At 46.8% G+C, this 18,882-nt stretch overlaps 1 protein-coding gene across 1 annotated transcript in view; it reads left to right on the forward strand.

The window, feature by feature from the left end:
- The window catches only part of LOC128343898 (zinc finger protein 721-like), a 61,504-nt gene that overhangs the window by 20,155 nt on the left and 22,467 nt on the right, over positions 1 to 18,882 (forward strand). The window contains 5 exon segments of the mRNA XM_053293331.1: positions 3,584 to 3,609; positions 3,712 to 3,798; positions 5,491 to 5,617; positions 7,175 to 7,285; positions 11,228 to 12,124. Coding sequence (XP_053149306.1) covers positions 3,584 to 3,609; positions 3,712 to 3,798; positions 5,491 to 5,617; positions 7,175 to 7,285; positions 11,228 to 12,124 — 1,248 coding nt within the window.

Here is an 18,882-nt window from a genome sequence, read left to right on the forward strand (position 1 = left end):
ATTATCATGAATGGATCACCATCTGTTTAAGGTTGGACTCACAATCATGTCCCACCTTCGCAGGGGTGAGGGGCATATTAGGATGGTCTGCCCAAGAGGGTTACTGGATCGAATAGGATTACAAGACGCCTTGGAAGGATTTAGTGTTGGCACTGCCAGTGATTCTGCTGTTGCCCTGGTGGAGAACTGGAGCAAACAACTCACCAAAGGATTAGGCATGATCACTCCTAAGAGTCCTCTCTGACCCTGGCCCCTTGGTATATGGAAGAACTATGGGATCTCAAGCAGCAAGGTGGACAACTGGAGCACAAGTGGAGAAAGATTTGACTTTAATCCAACAAATCACAACATAGAGCTCATTTGAAAACCTCTGCTCTGGCAATACATGCAGCAAAGAAGTGATTCTTTTCTGCTCATATTGCATCCGCAAGTTCATGTCCAGTGGAGCTATTCAGGATTGTGAGGGAACTAGTACATGCCCCTTCTCCTTCTCCCTTGAATCAGAATCTGGAACCATCAATTACCTGCTGTGATGTTTTTAATGAGTTCTTTGTGGACAAAATCTCTCTTATTTTGGCCAGCTTAGACTCAGATCCCACAATTATTGCAGTGTCTGATATGGAGGAGTCCAGCGACTCCTCTTATGTGTAAACTGCCCAGAGATGTAAGTTTATTTATATATTTATTATTTGACTGTATTATTATTATTTGTTTGTTTTGCTGGTCAATGACCAAATAAACTTATAACTAATTTATTTGATTATTTATTTGATTTTTAAATAGTTTTGGGCAGTATAAAAATATGTTAAATAAATAAATAAATGTGGTTAGGCTGGATTGGCTCCAGTTTGTGACTCCTGAGAATGTGGACAAGCTACTTGGCGCGGTGCGGCCTACCACCTGTTCTCTTGACCCTTGTCCAACATGGCCTATACTATCTGGCAGGGGGATTATTGTAGAAGGCCTGGTAGAGATAATAAATGCTTCTCTGAGGGAGGGCAAGATGCCTTCCTGTCTTAAGGGAAAAGTTATTAGACCTCTTCTGAAGAATCCTGCATTGGCTCCCTCAGAGTTAAGTAACTACAGGCCTGTCTCCAACCTTCTGTGGCTGGGCAAGGTAATTGAGAGGGTGGTGGCCTCCCAGCTCCAGACAAGTCTTGGAGGAAATTGATAATCTAGACCCATTTCAAGCTGCTTTTGGGGGAGGCTATTGGGTGGAGACTGCCTTGGTTGGCCTGATAACCCCATGTGTTAAGGGAGCAGGAAGGAAAATGGCACAGTTCCATTTGGGCAAGGCAAGGCAAATAAAGCCCCTTCCCAGCTTGGAGCACAAAAGCAGTGTTTCCCTAGAGCCACTCCTCTGCCTGTGATAGGAATGGAGATAGTTCTGTGTGGGTCTCGCAGTAGGAGGTTTGTCCAGTGCAAATTAGGAGGCTTGGGAGCTACTTTAGAGCTGAATTGCAAGATATCACTTTTCTCTCTCACTTGTGTCCCTACCCAAATGTTGCACCTTGCTTGCACTCTTTCTCTGTGCAGCTCTTCACTAAGGCAGCTCCCCAAGACAACAACTCTTTTCTCAGGTGAGTTAAATGAGCTTTAGATATGTGGGGTCCTCATTGCCTGCTTACATTTGACCACCAGCTCCATGTGCAGTGGGGAACCACTCCTCTTCCATAGCAGAAGTGTTACACGCCCCCCACCCTAGCCAGCTCTCCATGGGAAGAGACCTAGTTTATGGGAGGAGAGCTGATCTTGTGGTATCAAGAATGAATTGTCCCCTTTGCTAAGCCGGGCCTGCCCTGGTTTACATTTGAATGAGAGAGCACTGTAAGATATTGCCCCTAGGGGATGGGGTGCTCTGGGAAGAGCATCTTCATGCTTGCATGCAAGAGGTTTCAAGTCCTCCCACCCTCCAGAATTTCCAGACAGGGTGAAGAGGCTCCTTACCTGCAACCTTGCAGAAGCTTCTGCCAGTCTGTGTGGACAATACTGAGCTAGATGGACCAATGGTCTGACTCAGTATATGGCAGCTTCCTATGTTCCCATTGAACCTTAGAATTTCTGTGAATGTATCCAGTTAGGACATCCGGGATGTGTAGAAACAAACATCTTTGGGCATAACCTTCATCTTGGAGGAGTTCTGGCTGGCCTCTCTTGAAAGGATTTCCCCAATCCTCTAATCTCCAACACTGCGGGAGGTTCTGCCCCGCATATGGCGGCCCTATTGAAAAGGAGGCCGGAAGTGAAGGTTCTGTGCCCCGGGCTCTTTTCCTTTCTTTGGCTCACGCTCAAAGAATGTACCTTTGTTTCGATTTCGGGAAGAGAGAGAAGCTTCCTTGGGGAGATGCAAAAAACAAGATTGGGGTGGGAGGGGGGGCTAAGGAAAAAGCAGAGATAGGGGGACCTGGTTGTTTCGGTGGAGGGAGTTGAAGAAAGTCCTTGCTGAAATCATAGGACTTCTTTTGCAGTCTAATACAGATGTTCTCCAGTTCCCCCCCCCCTAGACAATGCAGTCCCACTTTTCCCCTACTCACCTCCCAAATGTTGCACCTTCCACATTTTGTTCCCTACACCTCCGTCCTCGCCAAGGAAACATACCTTCTTCCTTCCAAGAAAATAGAAAGCCCATTAACCTAGAGATAAGTAAAATCAAACTCACAACCTTCATTTCCGGCTTCCATAAGAATACGACCACTATATGCGGGACACGAGCATTTCTCGGTTTTGGAGAGTGGAGGCCTGGGAAATCTCATCATTCATGACAGATCCAGTTTTAGTTAGCGATGAATGATGACCGTGCTGCTAAGAGATCCTTCTGCACAACCCAGAAGTCCTAATTGGACACGTTTAACGGAACTCTAAGAGTCAGTGGCTGGAACGCTAAGAGTCATACCATTTTAAGAGTCATACCTCTTAAAGTGGTATCACTTTTAGCGTTCCAGCCACTGACTCTTAGAGTTCCCTTAAATGTGTCCAGTTAGGACTTCTGGGTTGTGCAGAAGTATCTCTTAGCAGGACGGTCATTTCGCTATGGAAGGAAGGCGTTTCTCCAATACTGCTGGATGCTCCTGCCCCGCATATGGTGGCGGTGGTCGAATGGAAGCCGGAAGTGATCCCTGGGCGTTGGTTCTTTTCCTATCTTTAGCGCATCAATGAATGCAATGCATGCATCTTTCTTTCGGTTTCTGGAAAGGAGAAGAGTTGTCCTGGGGAGCTGCAGAGAACAAAGCGTGAAAGGAGCAAGATTTGAGGGTAAGTTGCGGGGGCGGAGGAGTGGAGGGAGGGACCTTGTGGTTTGGGTTGAGGGAGATGGAGAAGGGCTTTTGCATGCGATCCTGCTGCAAAATGTGGCGCCCGAGACTGCTAGTTTCCATTGCACGACGATGCTCCTCCTGCCAGACAGACGCACCCAGAGCGATCTCCTTTCTCCTTAAGGAGAAGTCAGAGACATGCTGCTTTTGTGCTGCGGGCTGGATGAAGGCGACCTATTCCTTTCCTTTCCCAAACGGAGATTCTTCATTTTTCCTCCTGCAAACAAGCGGTGGGACTGAAATGGAGTCGGCTGCTTTATAACCCAAAGCAGGAAAAGCCCGCCAAATGGATTCCCACGTGTGTGTTCTGGCTGCCTTTTGGAAAGATATTTGCTTAGCCCAAGAAGTGAAATATTATATTTGCAATAAATCTCTTTCATGACTTTTCTTTCCCGGGCAGGCAGCAGAATATCGGGCGGTGCCACATTCTGGATCGTCTTCTGTTTGGAGTGGAGAGGCTTCTGTTGCAATGCAGGCCGGCGCCGAGGTAGGGGACGGATCAGAGGGCACAGGAAAGAAGGAGGGTCTGCCCTGCTTTGCATTTGAGACTACATGTGTGAGCACTGTAAAATAGTCCCCTAGGGCAGGCCTGCTCAACTTTGGCCCTCCTGCAAATGTTGGCCTACAACTCCCGTGATCCCTGGATGTTGGCCACTGTGGCAGGGGATTATGGGAGTTGTAGTCCAAAACCAGCTGGGGGCCTAAGTTGAGCAGGCCTGCCTTAGGGGACAGGGCTGCTCTTGGAAGAGAATCTTCATGCTTGCAGGTACACTGTTCCAAGTTCCCTCCCTGGTATCTCCAAGGCTGAGAGAGACTCCTGCCTGCAACCTTGAAGAAGCCGCTGCCAGTCTGTGTGGACAATACGGATCTAGATGGACCACTGGTCTGACTCGGTATAAGGCAGCTTCCTAAGAGTTGGGATGCCTCCTCCTTTCAGGGGCTTGAAGGGACCCTTCTCTTCCCTGTGACTCCTGGGGCTGCAAGATATAGAAGTTGCCTGCTGACACCAAACAGCACGTTTTGTAAGGGTTTTTTCAGTCTCTGGATGATAAAGCACCATTCCCTTTGTGTGAAAGAGGCATTCTGTCCTTATTTGGGGGTACTTTTCACTTCTTGCCCTGTTTGGGAAAATTTGTTCTACACTTGGAAATGAACTCTTGACATGCTCAGAGGCAGTCTTGTGTGCCATACTGCTGATGCCCATGAATGTCCCAGGCAAGGGGAATCATGCTTTATCAATTTAGAAAGATGTTCTGTCCTTCCTCAGGGGTACTCTTCATTTCTGTCACTTTTTGGGAAAGGGGTTTTCTCACTTGAAAAAGAACTCTGTACATGCTCAGAGGCAGCCCCGGGTGTCATATTTCCTCTAAACAGTGGTGAATTCCTCTTAAGTATTGATGCCCTGGAGTACAGATTGCCATTCTATTGACTGCATTCACAGCAGGCAGAAGGGCATCCACACAGACTGATCTCTAGAGTTTTCTAAAAACAGCTTTCTTTGTCACGACTATAATTTCTTCTGCTATTTGGTTGCCTCCTTTGGGGAGACTTTCAGAGATCTGTAATTGCAACATTCACTCTTCAGGGAAAAGGACACACAGGAAACAATAATTTAGATCAGGTATTCACAACCCTAGATCCTGGAATGCTCTTGAACTACAATTCCTATCACCCCACACACATAGTGTTTGGTGGCTAGGGATGATGGGAGCGGTAGTCTAGCAACATTCAGGGGCCCAAATCTGAGAACTCTAGAGCTAAATCCAGCAGGGCTGTTCTTATGTTTTTACTCTTATTAAATTGTCATTCTGTTCATGTTTATGGAACAAGAACAAAGCACTCAGGTAACCAATCAAGGTTTAGGAGCCCTTATCAATCAATCCCTTTTCTACAAGAACAGTTCCTAAGCCATGGCTTGAGGGCCAGAAGAAAAGACCTGAAGGGGGCTACATTCTGCCCCCAAGCCACTGGTTGGACAGTGCTTTGAATACTTGGCTATTGCCTGATAGTATCTGGCCAAAGAAACGCCATCCCTCCGTAAACCTTTGATCCTGCAAAAAACCAACATCCTTGCCTTCCCTTTTCTTTTCAGATTGTTAGCAAAAGTGTATATCTCTGTGGGTTTTACTGTAGGGCAAAGACAGAATTATTTCTGGGAGAGAATATTTCCTTTTTCCAGGCTCTGGTGTCCTTTGCGGAGGTGGCTGTATATTTCACCTGGAAGGAATGGGCCCTCCTGGATCCAGGCACAAAAGCTCTGTACCGGGAAGTCATGCTGGAGAATTATGGGATGGTGACTTCTTTGGGTGAGGACTCCTCTTTCTTTGTAGACAGGTGGTGAAGATATTGAATTCAGGTGGCCCTCGTTATTTGCGGGGGTTCCGTTCTTACCCTTATAGGAATCCAGGGGTTAGGTTCCTGCACACACAAACAGGGCTAAAAAAGCAAACAATGAAGAAATAAGAATAACAACATACTGTAGCTTGCTCTCTAGGTCTTCAGCTCCCCAGCAGTGCCCTCCCAAACCCCCAATTCCTTTGATTTTTTGCAAAAAAAATCACAAGAATTCTTTTTTTTAATGCCACAAAATGGCTCTGCAATGTAAAATGGTGGCCATAGATGACACTGGAAATCATATCCAGCCACTCAAAACCACAAATCGGTAAATTTAGCCTATTTTTAATACCGCGGATAAAGAAACTAGTTCTCTAAGAACCGCCCATGGATACGTGAAACCGCAGTTGTTGAAACCGCAGCTGACGAGGGCGACTTGTATCTCTGCTTGTTTATGGCTGCCCTGTAAGGTTTTCACTGTGGAAATTGGCGGCCTGGTTGTGTGCCTAGATCTGCCTCTTGATTTTCCTGGTCACGGACCTGATCGTGACTGGTGCGAATTTTAAAAATGCACACTACCTCTTTGGGAGATGCTCATCTTGCAAAGCGAGTCACTTTGACAGATGTGAACATCACACTTGACTGTCCTCCTTCCCATATTATCCAATCTCCTGGGTTCCCTAGCTCCAGAGCCAGACCCTGCTGGGAGGGATCTTTGGAGATCTGTCTGTTTGTTCTCTCCCTATTGGGACTCTCTATTAAACTGTGAGTAGCCAGGTTTACCTGAAGTGTGCGAATCCAGTTCCAAGTAATCTTCCGCATGGAAGTCTGCTTTGATTGCTTGGATAGGAGAGCTTTTTATTTTTATCGGATGTATTTCTAGGGAGTTAAAAGGGAGGTTGTCCTCCTCCCTGTCTTTGAGAAGAGGAGCTGGAGACATGGGCTGCTTTGGCATGTCCGTAGCTCAGTGGAGGAACCCTTGCCGTGAGTGCTAGAGGGCCCAGGTTCATTTCCACTTACAAGGATCTTCAGTTAGGTAGCAGGACTGGGAAAGATCTCCTTCTGCCCTGGGAAAGTCCCTGTTGGAGTAGGCAGTATGGGGCTAGTTGGACTGGTGGTCCAATTCAGTAGAATTGGAATCCAGTGCCCTGGAATCTGGGGCACTGTACACTCGCATAGTGTCCCTGAGAGTGCACCCACAAGCCCCCCTGCCCCTGCTCACCACAGTAATAGCATTGTCTGCTGAGGCAAAGGCTGTTCTTGTTTCTTCCTGTGATCAGGTCCCTGGGGTGTCCCAACATTCCACATCACAGAGTGGATCTCTCCATGAGTGTGTAGCATTCACCTACACAGAAGGGGGGCCCTCTGTGTGGGGTGGGGCTTGCGAGCTTGGTCTTGGGGACACTCCGCACACACTAACTCTGTCTCTCGCTAACGACTCAGTAGGGCTAGTGTAAAGCGGCTTCGTGTGTTCACATGCGTCGGCATTTTGATGTCAGAAATAACTGGCCTGTTTCCTTCCTTCAAAGAAGGGTTTGCAGCTCCCAAACCTGCCCTCATCTCCTGGCTGGAAGAAAGAGGAGAAGATCCATCTCTCTGGAAATCCAAAGGACTAGGAAGACCAGCACAGGACGGCTTAGGTGTGTGGGCGGCAGCGGTGGAGGGGGTTCATTCTGTGTGGGAATTGAGAGCTGGTGGGTGATGATGCTCCACCACAAACTAAGCTTGTCAGACTACGCCTTTGTCTTAGGAGTCCACTTTAGCATCTCACAGCATCCGCCTCCTCAGGGTTGCCTTTCTTCGTAAGAGATTGCATGAGAGATGGATGAAGCTCAGCACTAGAGCCTCTGCTTTCCTCGCAGAAGGTCTGATCCTTAAGCCGCTGGCATCTCCGGGTATGGCTGGGAGAGACTCCCGTCTGGAATGCTGGCGAACCACTGCTAGTCAGTGTAGACCAGGGCTGCTCAACGTCGGCCCTCTAGCTGTTTCTGGACTACAGTTCCCAGAATCCCCAACCACAGTGGCCAATAGTCAGGGGTTATGGGAGTTGTAGGCCAACATCTGCAGGAGGGCCGAGGTTGAGTAACCCTGGCGTAGACCGTGCTGAGCTCTATGAACGAGTGGTGTGTCTCAGCAGCAGGCGGCTTCAGATACCACCCTCCACCCTAGTGAGCGGAGTTTCGAGTCTCTTAAATCTGGAGAACTGCTGTCAATGCAGACTATACTGACCCGGCTCTGGCCCACACATGCAGCGGCATGAGGTGGCAGTAATGGACTCGATTAGTTCAGACGGCAGGTGGAGTCTGGAAACCATTTCCAGGGCTATCCTATTTTAAACAACCCTCATGCAGGTAGGACCCTATCGCTTCGGGAATCTGATCGAGCTAAAAAAAATTATGTACTAGATTTTTGTTTCCATGTGTATTTTTACCTGGGGGAGCACACAAAGCTGGCACCCACTCCTGAAGTGGCCTCATCCACTCTGCGAACTTGGGATTGTAAGGACTTAAGAACAGCCCTGCTGGATCATGCCAAGGCCCATCTAGTCCAGCATCCTGTTTTGCACAGTGGCCCACCAGATGCCGCTGGAAGCCCACAGGTAGGAGTTGAGGGCATGGCCTCTCTCCGAGAGGAGAACTGGTCTTGTGGTAGGAAGCATGACTTGTCCCCGTAGCTAAGCAGGGTCTGCCCTGGTTGCATATGAATGGGAGACTTGATGAGTGAGCACTGCAAGATATTCTCCTCAGGGGATGAAGCCGCTCTGGGAAGAGCAGAAGGTTTCAAGTTCCCTCCCTGGCTTCTCCAAGATAGGGCTGAGAGAGATTCCTGCTTGCAACCTTAGAGAAGCCGCTGCCAGTCTGTGAAGACAATACTGAGCTAGATAGACCTATGTTCTGCTGCGGGGCAGCAGAACCACAGCAGGCTGAGGAGAGAATGCTGGTGGAGGGAGGGAAGCTGGTGGAGGTGGGGGGTGGAAAGAGAGAGAGAGAAGGGAAATCTACAGAGAGAAGAAGCTCTGTTTTGGGAAGCTGCTGCTTGAGAGGCAAGAGGGAAGGCTTTGAGTGGAGGGAGATCTCAGCCTTTTCAGCCTACAGCAGGGGAAGAGGACCAGAGGAGACTTTCAGCATCTGCTCTCAGCTGCACAGACGTTTGCTGGCCTTGATCTTGTACTTGGGACAGGGAGGTACCTGCCTGCTAGCCAGCAACAGTAGCCAAAGTTTATGGAGTGAGTGAGTGTAGTGAGAGGACTGAAAAAGCTGTGAAGAACTCTGGGATGATAGGAGCATTTTCCTGCCAAAAACGCCTGATGCATTTGTTTATTTTATTTATTGTTACATTTATATACCGCCTTTCGTTAAAAGACAACCCCAAGGTGGTTTACAAAAGTTAAAACATACAATAAAAAGGCAATAAAACATCAAGCTTATACACACACACACACACACACACGTATAAAATACAGGCATAAAAACAATACAACAGATAAACAGATGAATTTGTTAAATTCATAAGTTAAATAATGGTGCTAGTGTTCCCTGTTACAGGGATTCCCAGATGTTGAATACAACTCCCATAATCCTCTGCTGCAATGGCCAAGGATTTATGGGAGTTGTATTCAACAACATTTGGGAATCCCTGTAACCGGGAACACTGAATGGTACCTCTGTAGACTGAGTCATCTTCCTGAAACAGACCTTAGTTCTTTTGGTTTCTACGTCCCCAAATGAATCTAATCTGTGTTTTTATTATTATTACTGTTTTTATTTTATATCCCGCTCTTCCTCCAAGGAGCCCACAGCGGTGTACTACATACTTGAGTTTCTCCTCACAACAACCCTGTGAAGTAGGTTAGGCTGAGAGAGAAGTAACTGGCCCAGAGTCACCCAGACAGTTTCATGGCTGAATGGGGATTTGAACTCGGGTCTCCCTGGTCCTAGTCCAGCACTCTAACCACTACACCACGCTGGTTAGAAAGCATCCTATGTCATTTTGGTTGGGATCCACACAGTGGATATTAAAATGCCCACCTGAAGAAGTACATAAACAAAGTCTTCCAGCAACTTCCATGTATTCAAGGTGGAAATGGTCTTGTCTGCTACTGTGTTGATCAGGAAGGTCTAGTCAGTCAGGCAATGGCTTTAGCTAGCTCGGATCCTTCTGGTTTCTGGCTGTGCAGAGTGCAGACTCTCGCATTCTACATATGAAGTAGTGCATTTTAAAAGTGTAGAGGAGAAAAAGAAAAAATATCTGGTGGTCGTGGTGGTAGTAGCAAGTGCTTTTATTTTACCAACTGTAAGTCATAAGCAAAGCAGAGGGCACAGTGTATACACACAGAAGAATAGAAGGTTTAAAAAAAACAACAACACCTCACAGCAGATAAAATCCGTACTTTAAAGGTGAAGCAAACTAGACTGGATCAGCCCCCTCCCAGTCCTAAAGCTACTTATGGAGACCAGGTGGGAGGCAGTGGGTAAAACAAACTCTTCTGCCTTCACTCCGAGCCTTGATGCAGACAGCCATCTTCCATGACTTGACTTTAGAATGACTTCCCGCCCTGCCTCCCCCCCGCCCCCCCGAGTCCTGGAGATGTTGCATGTGCTCCTGGGATCTGTAGTCTTTTCTGCTGAAAGGCACCAACAGTCCATGTCGATAATACTGAGCCAGATGGTCCAATGATCAGGTTCAGCAGATTCCTCGGGACTTCGCATAGCTCTGTGGTGGAGCACGTTCTTCATATGAATTCGTTATTGGCCTTCAGGAGAGCCCTTAAGACCTCTCTGTTTGGGTTTGTTTAAACTGTAAATGCTTGGCCTGGTTTTCCAGGGTTTTAAAACTGTTTTGAATGTTTTAATTGTTAATTGGTGTTGGGTAGGTAGGTAGGTAGATAGATAGATAGATAGATAGATAGATAGGAAGGGCAGTTTAGAAATCCAATAAATAAGCAGGAAGTCACATGCACAATCCCTGGCAGCATCTCCAGTTATGGCAGGGAAAGAAAGACCCTTGTCTGAAACATTGGGCAGCTGCTGCCAGTCAGCATAAAGAGAGTTGAGCTATATGGACCAAGGATCTGACTTGGTGTGGCAGCTTCCTGTGTTCATTCAGAGTATCCATCATTCAGTGTCAGAGTCTCTGCTTTGGATGCAGAAGGTCCCAGTTCAGTTCCTGGCAGAATCTCCTTCCTGAAACCACCCTGGTAAGGATAATCGTAATAATGATTAGACTCACTACAAGGCAGATTCCATAATCTCTCCAGTATTAATCTCTCCCTCCCGTTGCTGCCTGACTCATTCATGGCAAGGCTTCACATTCAGAAAAGTACAGAGCGTATCATGAAAGAGAACCTTACTTGAAAATCATCCTCCACCTATATATTTATATTTTTAGATTGTGAACCCTTTGGGGACAGGGTCTACCTTTTTTATTTGTTATTTCTCTGTGTAAACCGCCCTGAGCCATTTTTGGAAGGGCGGTATAGAAATCGAATTAATAATAATAATAATAATATATATATATATATTTAAATTACTCTATGTATGTATAATGATACTTTAGGTTTCTCTCCCCTCCTCCCCCAACAGATAATCGACAGAACAAGGAGATTTACAGGAAGCCACGTGGATGGTCACATCCAACAATTCACAAAGCAGAGAAACCATATAAATGTTTATACTGCGGAAAAAGCTTCAGTCAGAGAAGTGTCCTTATTTCCCATCAAGGAATTCACACCGGAGAGAAACCATGTAAATGTATGGAGTGTGGTATGAGCTTCAGGTGGAGGACTAGCCTCACTTTACATAAAAGAAGCCACACTGGAGAGAAACCATACAAATGTCTGGAGTGTGGAAAGAGCTTCATTCAGAATGAAAATCTAAAACAACATCAAAGAGTCCACACAGGAGAGAAACCATATCATTGTCTGGAGTGTGGAAAGAGCTTCAAGCAGAGGAAGAACCTTGCTATTCATCGGAGGGCTCACACAGGAGAGAAACCATACACATGTTTGGAGTGTGGAAAGGGCTTCAGTCAGAATGAATATCTTAATAGACATCAAAGAATCCACAGTGGAGTGAAACCATATCAATGCTTGATTTGTGGAAAGGCCTTTTTTGATAAATCAACTCGTACAAAACATGAAAAAACACACACAGGAGAGAAGCCATATAAATGTTTGAAATGTGGAAAGTGTTTCAGTCGAAGTCATACATTAACTTTACATCAAAGAATACACACCATGGAGAACCCATATACATGCTTGGAGTGTGGAAAGAGCTTCAGTCAGCATTACATGCTTGCTTCACATAAAAAAACTCACACAGTGCAGCTCACTTTACATCAAAGGAGCCACACTGGAGAGAAACCATACAAATGTTTGGAGTGTGGAAAGAGCTTCAGTCAAAGAGATAAGCTTACTAGGCATCAAAAAACTCACACCATGGAGAAACCATATCTCTGCTTGGAGTGTGGGAAGAACTTCAGTCGAAGAGATAAGCTTACTAGCCATCAAAAAACTCACACCATGGACAAACAATGTCTCTGCTTGGAGTGTGGAAAGAACTTCAGTCAGAGAAGTGACCTTGTTTCACATCAAAGAATTTGCACAGGAGAAGAAGCATGTAAATATCTGGTGAGTCAAAAGAGCATCAGTCAGCCTTACTTCCCATCAAAGAATCCACACTGACATTAAAAATTTATGAATGCTTGTATTGTGGAAAGAGCTTTTGTGAGAAATCAGCTCATAGAAAACATCAAAGAACTCACACAGGAGATAAACCATATACATGTTTGCAGTGTGGAAAGAGCTTCAGTTGGAAAGAACACCTTACTACACATCAAAGAACTCGCACATGGAGGAACCATTTAGATGCTTGAAGTGTGGTGATGATGAGATGAAGATGTTCCACCTTACATCAGAGAACCGACTAAAAAGGAATATATAGACGTGCTCAGCCCATATCTAAAGTCATTATGACAAATCAGGCCTACATTTATTGTTATGATTTGTTGTAGTAGTAGTAGTTGTTGTTGTTTTAGGTCACCTGTGATGGCTACATGCTTGATAAAAGGTAAAAAATATATAGAAAAGCTCTGATTTTAATCAGAGACAGGAGACATGAAGGAAAAGGAAAGGGTGGGGAAGCAGGCAAAGAAGACATTAGTCAAATGACACTGAAGCTCTTATGTTTAAAATATGCATTGCAATGGAGAGACCAAGGAAGGTAAATTGAGAGGTCATTTATTTCCGTAATAACTGCTGGGTGGATGGTGAAAAGTGTCCTGGTCCTCGACTTGAGTGTTTTCACCCACTGGAGCAATTAAAGGACCCAATGTTTTAACCTTTAACCTTCCAATACTAAGAGACCACAGCAGGTTACTGCTTCAGTTGGCCACAGCCAGTCCATATGAATATCTAGCCCAATACAGAAACAATCCCTGAAGAGAAAAAGGGACCTATAAAGAGTGAAGCTACATCACTGTTTGAAATGGCCCAGGCTGCCTCTCTTATATAGTCAGATGACAGGCCAGGTAGAAGAACAGCCCTTATTGTCCTATTGAGATATTACATTGTACTTTGTTCAGGTGTCTGCACACATGTACCTGTCTTAGAGTGAATGTAATGTGCATTCATTTTAAAAGTGAACCTTGGTACCAGTCCTTCAAATGTATGGCATATATAACATAACATTAAATATAACAAGGATATGCACACAAGCAGCCCTACCCAGGTTAGCCCTACCTGGGTAGGGCTGCGCATGTGCAACACCAGGATCAAGCCCACTCCCTATGCTGCCTCCCCTACAAACCCAGGTTTTGTACCCTGGCTTTTACCTGGGTTAAAGGGCATAGGTGTCCTTTTTACCCCAAGTATGGGGTCATGTGCATACACAGAGATGGATGCCTAGAGCGCCTGGCTCATGGTATTGCCAATGCACTGCGCTCATTGCAAGATGCATTGTGGGATATCTGGGGGCTGGGATGCATTGTCCCGGCCTCTGGAGAACTGCACTGCTTAGAGCAGTGTGGATTGTCTGGGAGTGTGACTTGTGCGCCACACAACATCCCCTTGATTGTCTGGGAGGAAGTTGAGTTGGACCCTGCCTTCCTCCCTGTCCACCTGCCCGCCCAGTCATGTATGTTTGTTCTGCATTTTTGTTTTGTGTTTGCTTATGTGTTGTAAAATGGCTGCCTATCTCCATTTTGTGTATTGAGTTCACTTACATGGGCTCACAAGTTCCAACCGTTAACTGTTCTGTTTGAATTTGGGTAAAGCAAATCCTTGTTTTTATCATCTCTGATTGGGTAACTCCAAAATAGGTAGCTGGGGTTATAGATATAAAAGAGGGAAGTTTCAGCAGCCAGGGGTTAGTTAGAATCACTTGAAACTGTGAGCTGCAGAAATCACTCGAAACTGAACTGCTTGGATCACACGGAATGCTGTATCCAGTACAGAGAAGGAGAAAGGCCTCTTGCAGAAGCAGGGAGACAGAAGCCTACTACCAACTGCAGAGCAAAGAGCAAGAGCTGACCAGAAGCTGATTGGTGGAAACTTTGTTAGGGCACAGGATTAAGGGCAGGTTAGCTGGACGCGGTTAGTCCAACTTTTATTTGTTCTTTATGCTCTTATGGTTTCTAGTTTTCTTATCTCAGTTTTAACCAAAAGTCTGTTGATTGAATTGGAATATTTTTGGTTTTAGTAAAATTTTGACTGTTTAAATCAACATTTGTGTCGCTGTCTGTATAATCCACCCCATGCTTAAATGCCAAGCATGAGTTTGTAGACCAGCCTGGAGGACTGTTTGGTAGAGGCAGCTAGTTGATAAAGAAGTCTACTTGGTGACAGTGGCAAAATTTAGGAACATAGGAAGCTGCCATATACTGAGTCAGACCATTGGTCCACCTAGCTCAGTATTGTCTTCACAGACTGGTAGCGGCTTCTCCAAGGTTGCAGGCAGAAATCTCTCTCAGCCCTATCTTGGAGAAGCCAGGGAGGGAACTTGGAACCTAGATGCTCTTCCCAGAGGGGCTCCATCCCTGCTGAGGGGAATATCTTACATTGCTCACACTTCTAGTCTCCCTTTCATATGCAACCAGGGTGAACCCTGCTTAGCTAAGGGGACAAGTCATGCTTGCTACCACCTGGTTGAGGTCATGGCAGTGGTGCAGCCATGGTCATGGGTGCAGCCAGGTGGAAGGTGGCCTGTGTGCAAAATCTGGAGCACCCCACCACCCTTTTGCTCCACCCTGCTTTCTTTGTGCCACCTCTTCACTTTGCACAAATCTCCCCCCCACCCACACACCATGTTGAGGAGGCAGCAAAGGTCATCCCTTTACATGTGCCCAGTTATGGCAAAATGCTGGAACAAAATGAGGTGGTAGAATTCTGCGACAGTAGTGTGGACAGGACTACTATAGGAGTGGGGTGCCAGTTTTTTGTGCCCCCCCATATGAAAATACATCTGGAAGTAAACACCTAGTATTTCAAGATTTTAGCTCCATTTCTACTTGCAGGAGGCGTTTCCAGAGTTTTTAACGGTTTGAATGTTTAAATTGGTTTGATTCTGTTTTTTATAGTTTTTCTTTTAATTGTTAACGGGTTTTAATTGTTTTTGTTTTGTTGTAAACTGCCCTGAGCCATTTTTGGAAGGGCAGTAAATCAGACAGATAGATAGAACAACACTAGGTTCAGACTCCACCTATTGTCTCGACTCTGGAGCGTTACACTTCATTTCTACCACCTCAATCGGCTGCATATCTAGAGCAGACCTGACAGTATTGTCAGCACTGATAGTAACTCTCCAGGCTTTCAGAAATGGGAGATTTTGTTCACCAGGGCAGAGGCTCACTTCTACTGAATCAGACCACTGGTGCATCCAGCTCAGCACTGTCTACACCAGGGGTTCTCAGCATTGGGTCTCCAGATGTTATTGGACTTCAGCTCCCATAATCCCCTGCCCCAGTGGCCTTTAGTTGGGGATTATGGGAGTTGAAGTCCAATAACATCTGGGGACCCAACATTGAGAATCCCTGGTCTACACTGCCTTGAAGAGGCTCTCTGAGGTTCCAGGCAGGGGGCTTTCCCAGTCAGACTTGAAGATGCCAGAGGTTTAAGACTGCACCTGCTGGATTTAAAGCAGGCGCTCTGGCATTAATTACACCCCCACTGCAAATGTCAGACCTTAATATCTTATGCAACCTCCTCAGAAGAAAGGCAACTCTGAGGACAGAGATGCCGTGAGATGTCAAAATGGACAATGAATATCAACAGGGACAGCTTAATCTGGCCTTGATAATAATGATCAAAACACGAAGAAGAATGCACCATCCCTCAATTCTCACACCAAAATGGAAACCATCACCATGAGCCATCCCAAGCAGTATTGTACTGGAGAGGGGGAATACTTTAAGTAATAATAACACGCACCTAAGCAGCTACGTGGGGTTTTCTCTATGTCTTTGGAGTCCCAGACAAATGGATCTCCTCTTTCCAGCCAAGAGATGAGATCAGGTTTGGGAACTAGAAACCCTCCTTTGGAGGAAACAAACAGGTCAGTTATTTCTGACTTCCAAATGTTGAAGTATCCAGAGGTCTTAAGTTGCTTTATACTAGCCCGGTTCAGTCCTGATAGAATCAGAGTATGCAGCAGTTGCACACTTTCCCCAAGAGCAGGCCTGCAAGCCTTGCTCTGCTCTGTGGTCACTGGCAGCACCGGCGGGAGGGGGGGGCAGGATGCGGGGGGGGCACAGAAAGATCAAAGTGCATGTATGAGTGTATGAGTTGTGTCTCGCATATCAGATTTCTCAAACAGAAACCCCTGCTAACTTGGCAGTGAGGCACCTTTTCACGTGGTGATTCTCTTTTATTTAGCAGTGGGAGAGTAACTGGCCCTATCCACCCCCAGCACAGTACCTCCAGTGACTGTTGCTGGTGTCTATGTATATTTCTTTTTAGATTGTGAGCCCTTCCGGGACAGGGATCCATCTTACTTATTTAATATTTCTCTGTGTAAACCGCCCTGAGCCATTTTTGGAAGGGTGGTATAGAAATTGAATGAATGAATGAATGAATGAATGGGGGCAGGGTGGGGAGGCAATCTTGCTCGCCTTGGAACCGCCCTTGTCTGAGGCCCCACCCCATGCCCTCCACAGTTATAAAGTGGTCTGCAGAGCCATTCACTTCTCTCGTGGAGAGATCCTCTCTGTTGTGGAATGCTGGGATCAGAGGCGTAACTATAGGGGGGGCAGGGGGGCACATGCCCCGGGCGCCATCTTTTCTGGTCACGTGGGGGGCGCCGCCATGACCAATTTTTAAAAATTTTTTAATTTTTTGTTAATACAAATTTTTCCTGCTCAGTGCAGCAGTGCTGCAGCAGTCAAGAGAGCGTGTTGGTGCCCCCTTCCCCACGAGCGGTCCCTTCCGCGCCGCCTGTGCCCCCCCCCAATTGCTTTGCTGGTGCCTGGCGGCCAGTCAGTGGCCTGGCTTGGCGGCGGCAGGCGCTTGTGAGGAAAAACCTAAGTATAATGTAGTATGTTGGGGGGGCGGCGGGGGGGCGCCATTTCAGTGCTTGCCCCGGGCGCCGTTTTCCCTAGTTACACCTCTGGCTGGGATACTCCCATGGTCTGATCAGGAGAAGAATCTCTCCTTGAGTACAGCCTTTGCCTCTGCAGGCAGCAATGTAACCATGAAGGCAGGGCTTGTGGGTGCACTCTCAGTGCACCCCCAGATTCCATAATGACCGGACAGAGCTGAATCAGACCCACTGGTCCCACTCGCCCCATGCTATCTACTCTGGCAGGGCTTCTCCTAGGTCAGATGGAGATCTTTCCCAGCCTGCTACCTAGCCTGAGATCCTTGTAATTGGAAATGCCAGGGATTGAACCTGGGCCTTTGGGCATGCAAGGTAAAGGCTCCGCCCCTGAGCTCTGGACATCCCAAAGCAGCCTGCATCTCCATGCCCTTGTTCTTGGAGACAAGAGAAAGGAAGGACAAACTCTCGATGAGAATTTTGAACTCCCAGCAAATACTTCAAATAACCACCCTTGTCTGAGGCCCCCACCCCATGCTCTCCACAGTTATAAAGTGGTCTGCAGAAAAAGACTTGCCATCACAGTAACAGTAGGGAGGTGCTCAAAATGCGATTCTGCGCCTGAATTGCAGCACAATCCTTTTAAAACCGAGGGCTTACCCAGACCCTTTAACATGGAGAGGAGAGCTGGTCTTGTGGTAGCAAGCATGACTCGTCCCCTTAGCTAAGCAGGGTCCACCCTGGTTGCATATGAAAGGGAGACTAGAAGTGAGAGCACTGAAAGAGATTCCCCTCAGGGGATGGAGCCGCTCTGGGAAGAGCAGAAGGTTCCAAGTTCCCTCCCTGGCAGCATCTCCAAGATAGGGCTGAGAGAGATTCCTGCCTGCAACTTTGGAGAAGTCGCTGCCAGTCTGTGAAGACAATACTGAGCTAGATAGACCAATGGTCTGACTCAGTATATGGCAGTTTCCTATGGATGAGAGCAGGTCCATACCTGCTGCTCCTCCACTCGCTTTCACTTCCATAATCGTGGCACTTCCCCCAGCTATGATCCCAGCAGGACATCTCCCAGCTGCCCCAGCGCAATGCTGGAATACACATGGCCTCTGCGCATGTGCAGCAGCCATTTGCGTGGTCAGCATGAGAACTTGTGTTTTGGGCGGTATAAAAATATGTCAAATAAATAAATGCCTCTGTGCATGAATGAAGGCCATGTGCATGCAAGTGATGTGCAGGGGCAGTGGAGAGACACCTTACCAGTGTTAGATCATAGCTGGGGGGGATTTATTCCTGGACCAAATAACTCCCCTGTTTTATCCAGATGATAAACTCTGGATGGAGGCACTGATCATAGACTGTTGAGGGCAGAAAAGGGCACAGAAGGGCTGGTTTGTGGGAGAGACCTCCTCACTTTCCTCTCTGCTTGGCTCTGCCCACCATTTTGTGCTTCAGTGCTGTGACTGGTTAGGGCTGGCCCCTAAAGAGGCACCTTTGGCATTGTGAGGAGAATTTTCCAGAAGAGTTGGCCCTGTTGCCAGCCAAAAGGGGAACACTCCCCTCAAGGGCATCTTAAGAACTTTTTCCAGCTGGGGTGAGGAAACCAGCAATACAATACCCCCCTCCCTGGGAGTATGCCCCATTGAATTCAATGGGAAATGGCTCAATGCAGGGGGAGGGGGGCAGTGTTCCTTCTAACAGAAAATTCCAGATGT

Source organism: Hemicordylus capensis, chromosome 2, assembly GCF_027244095.1.
Source record: "Hemicordylus capensis ecotype Gifberg chromosome 2, rHemCap1.1.pri, whole genome shotgun sequence".
Taxonomy (NCBI): Eukaryota; Metazoa; Chordata; class Lepidosauria; order Squamata; family Cordylidae; genus Hemicordylus; species Hemicordylus capensis.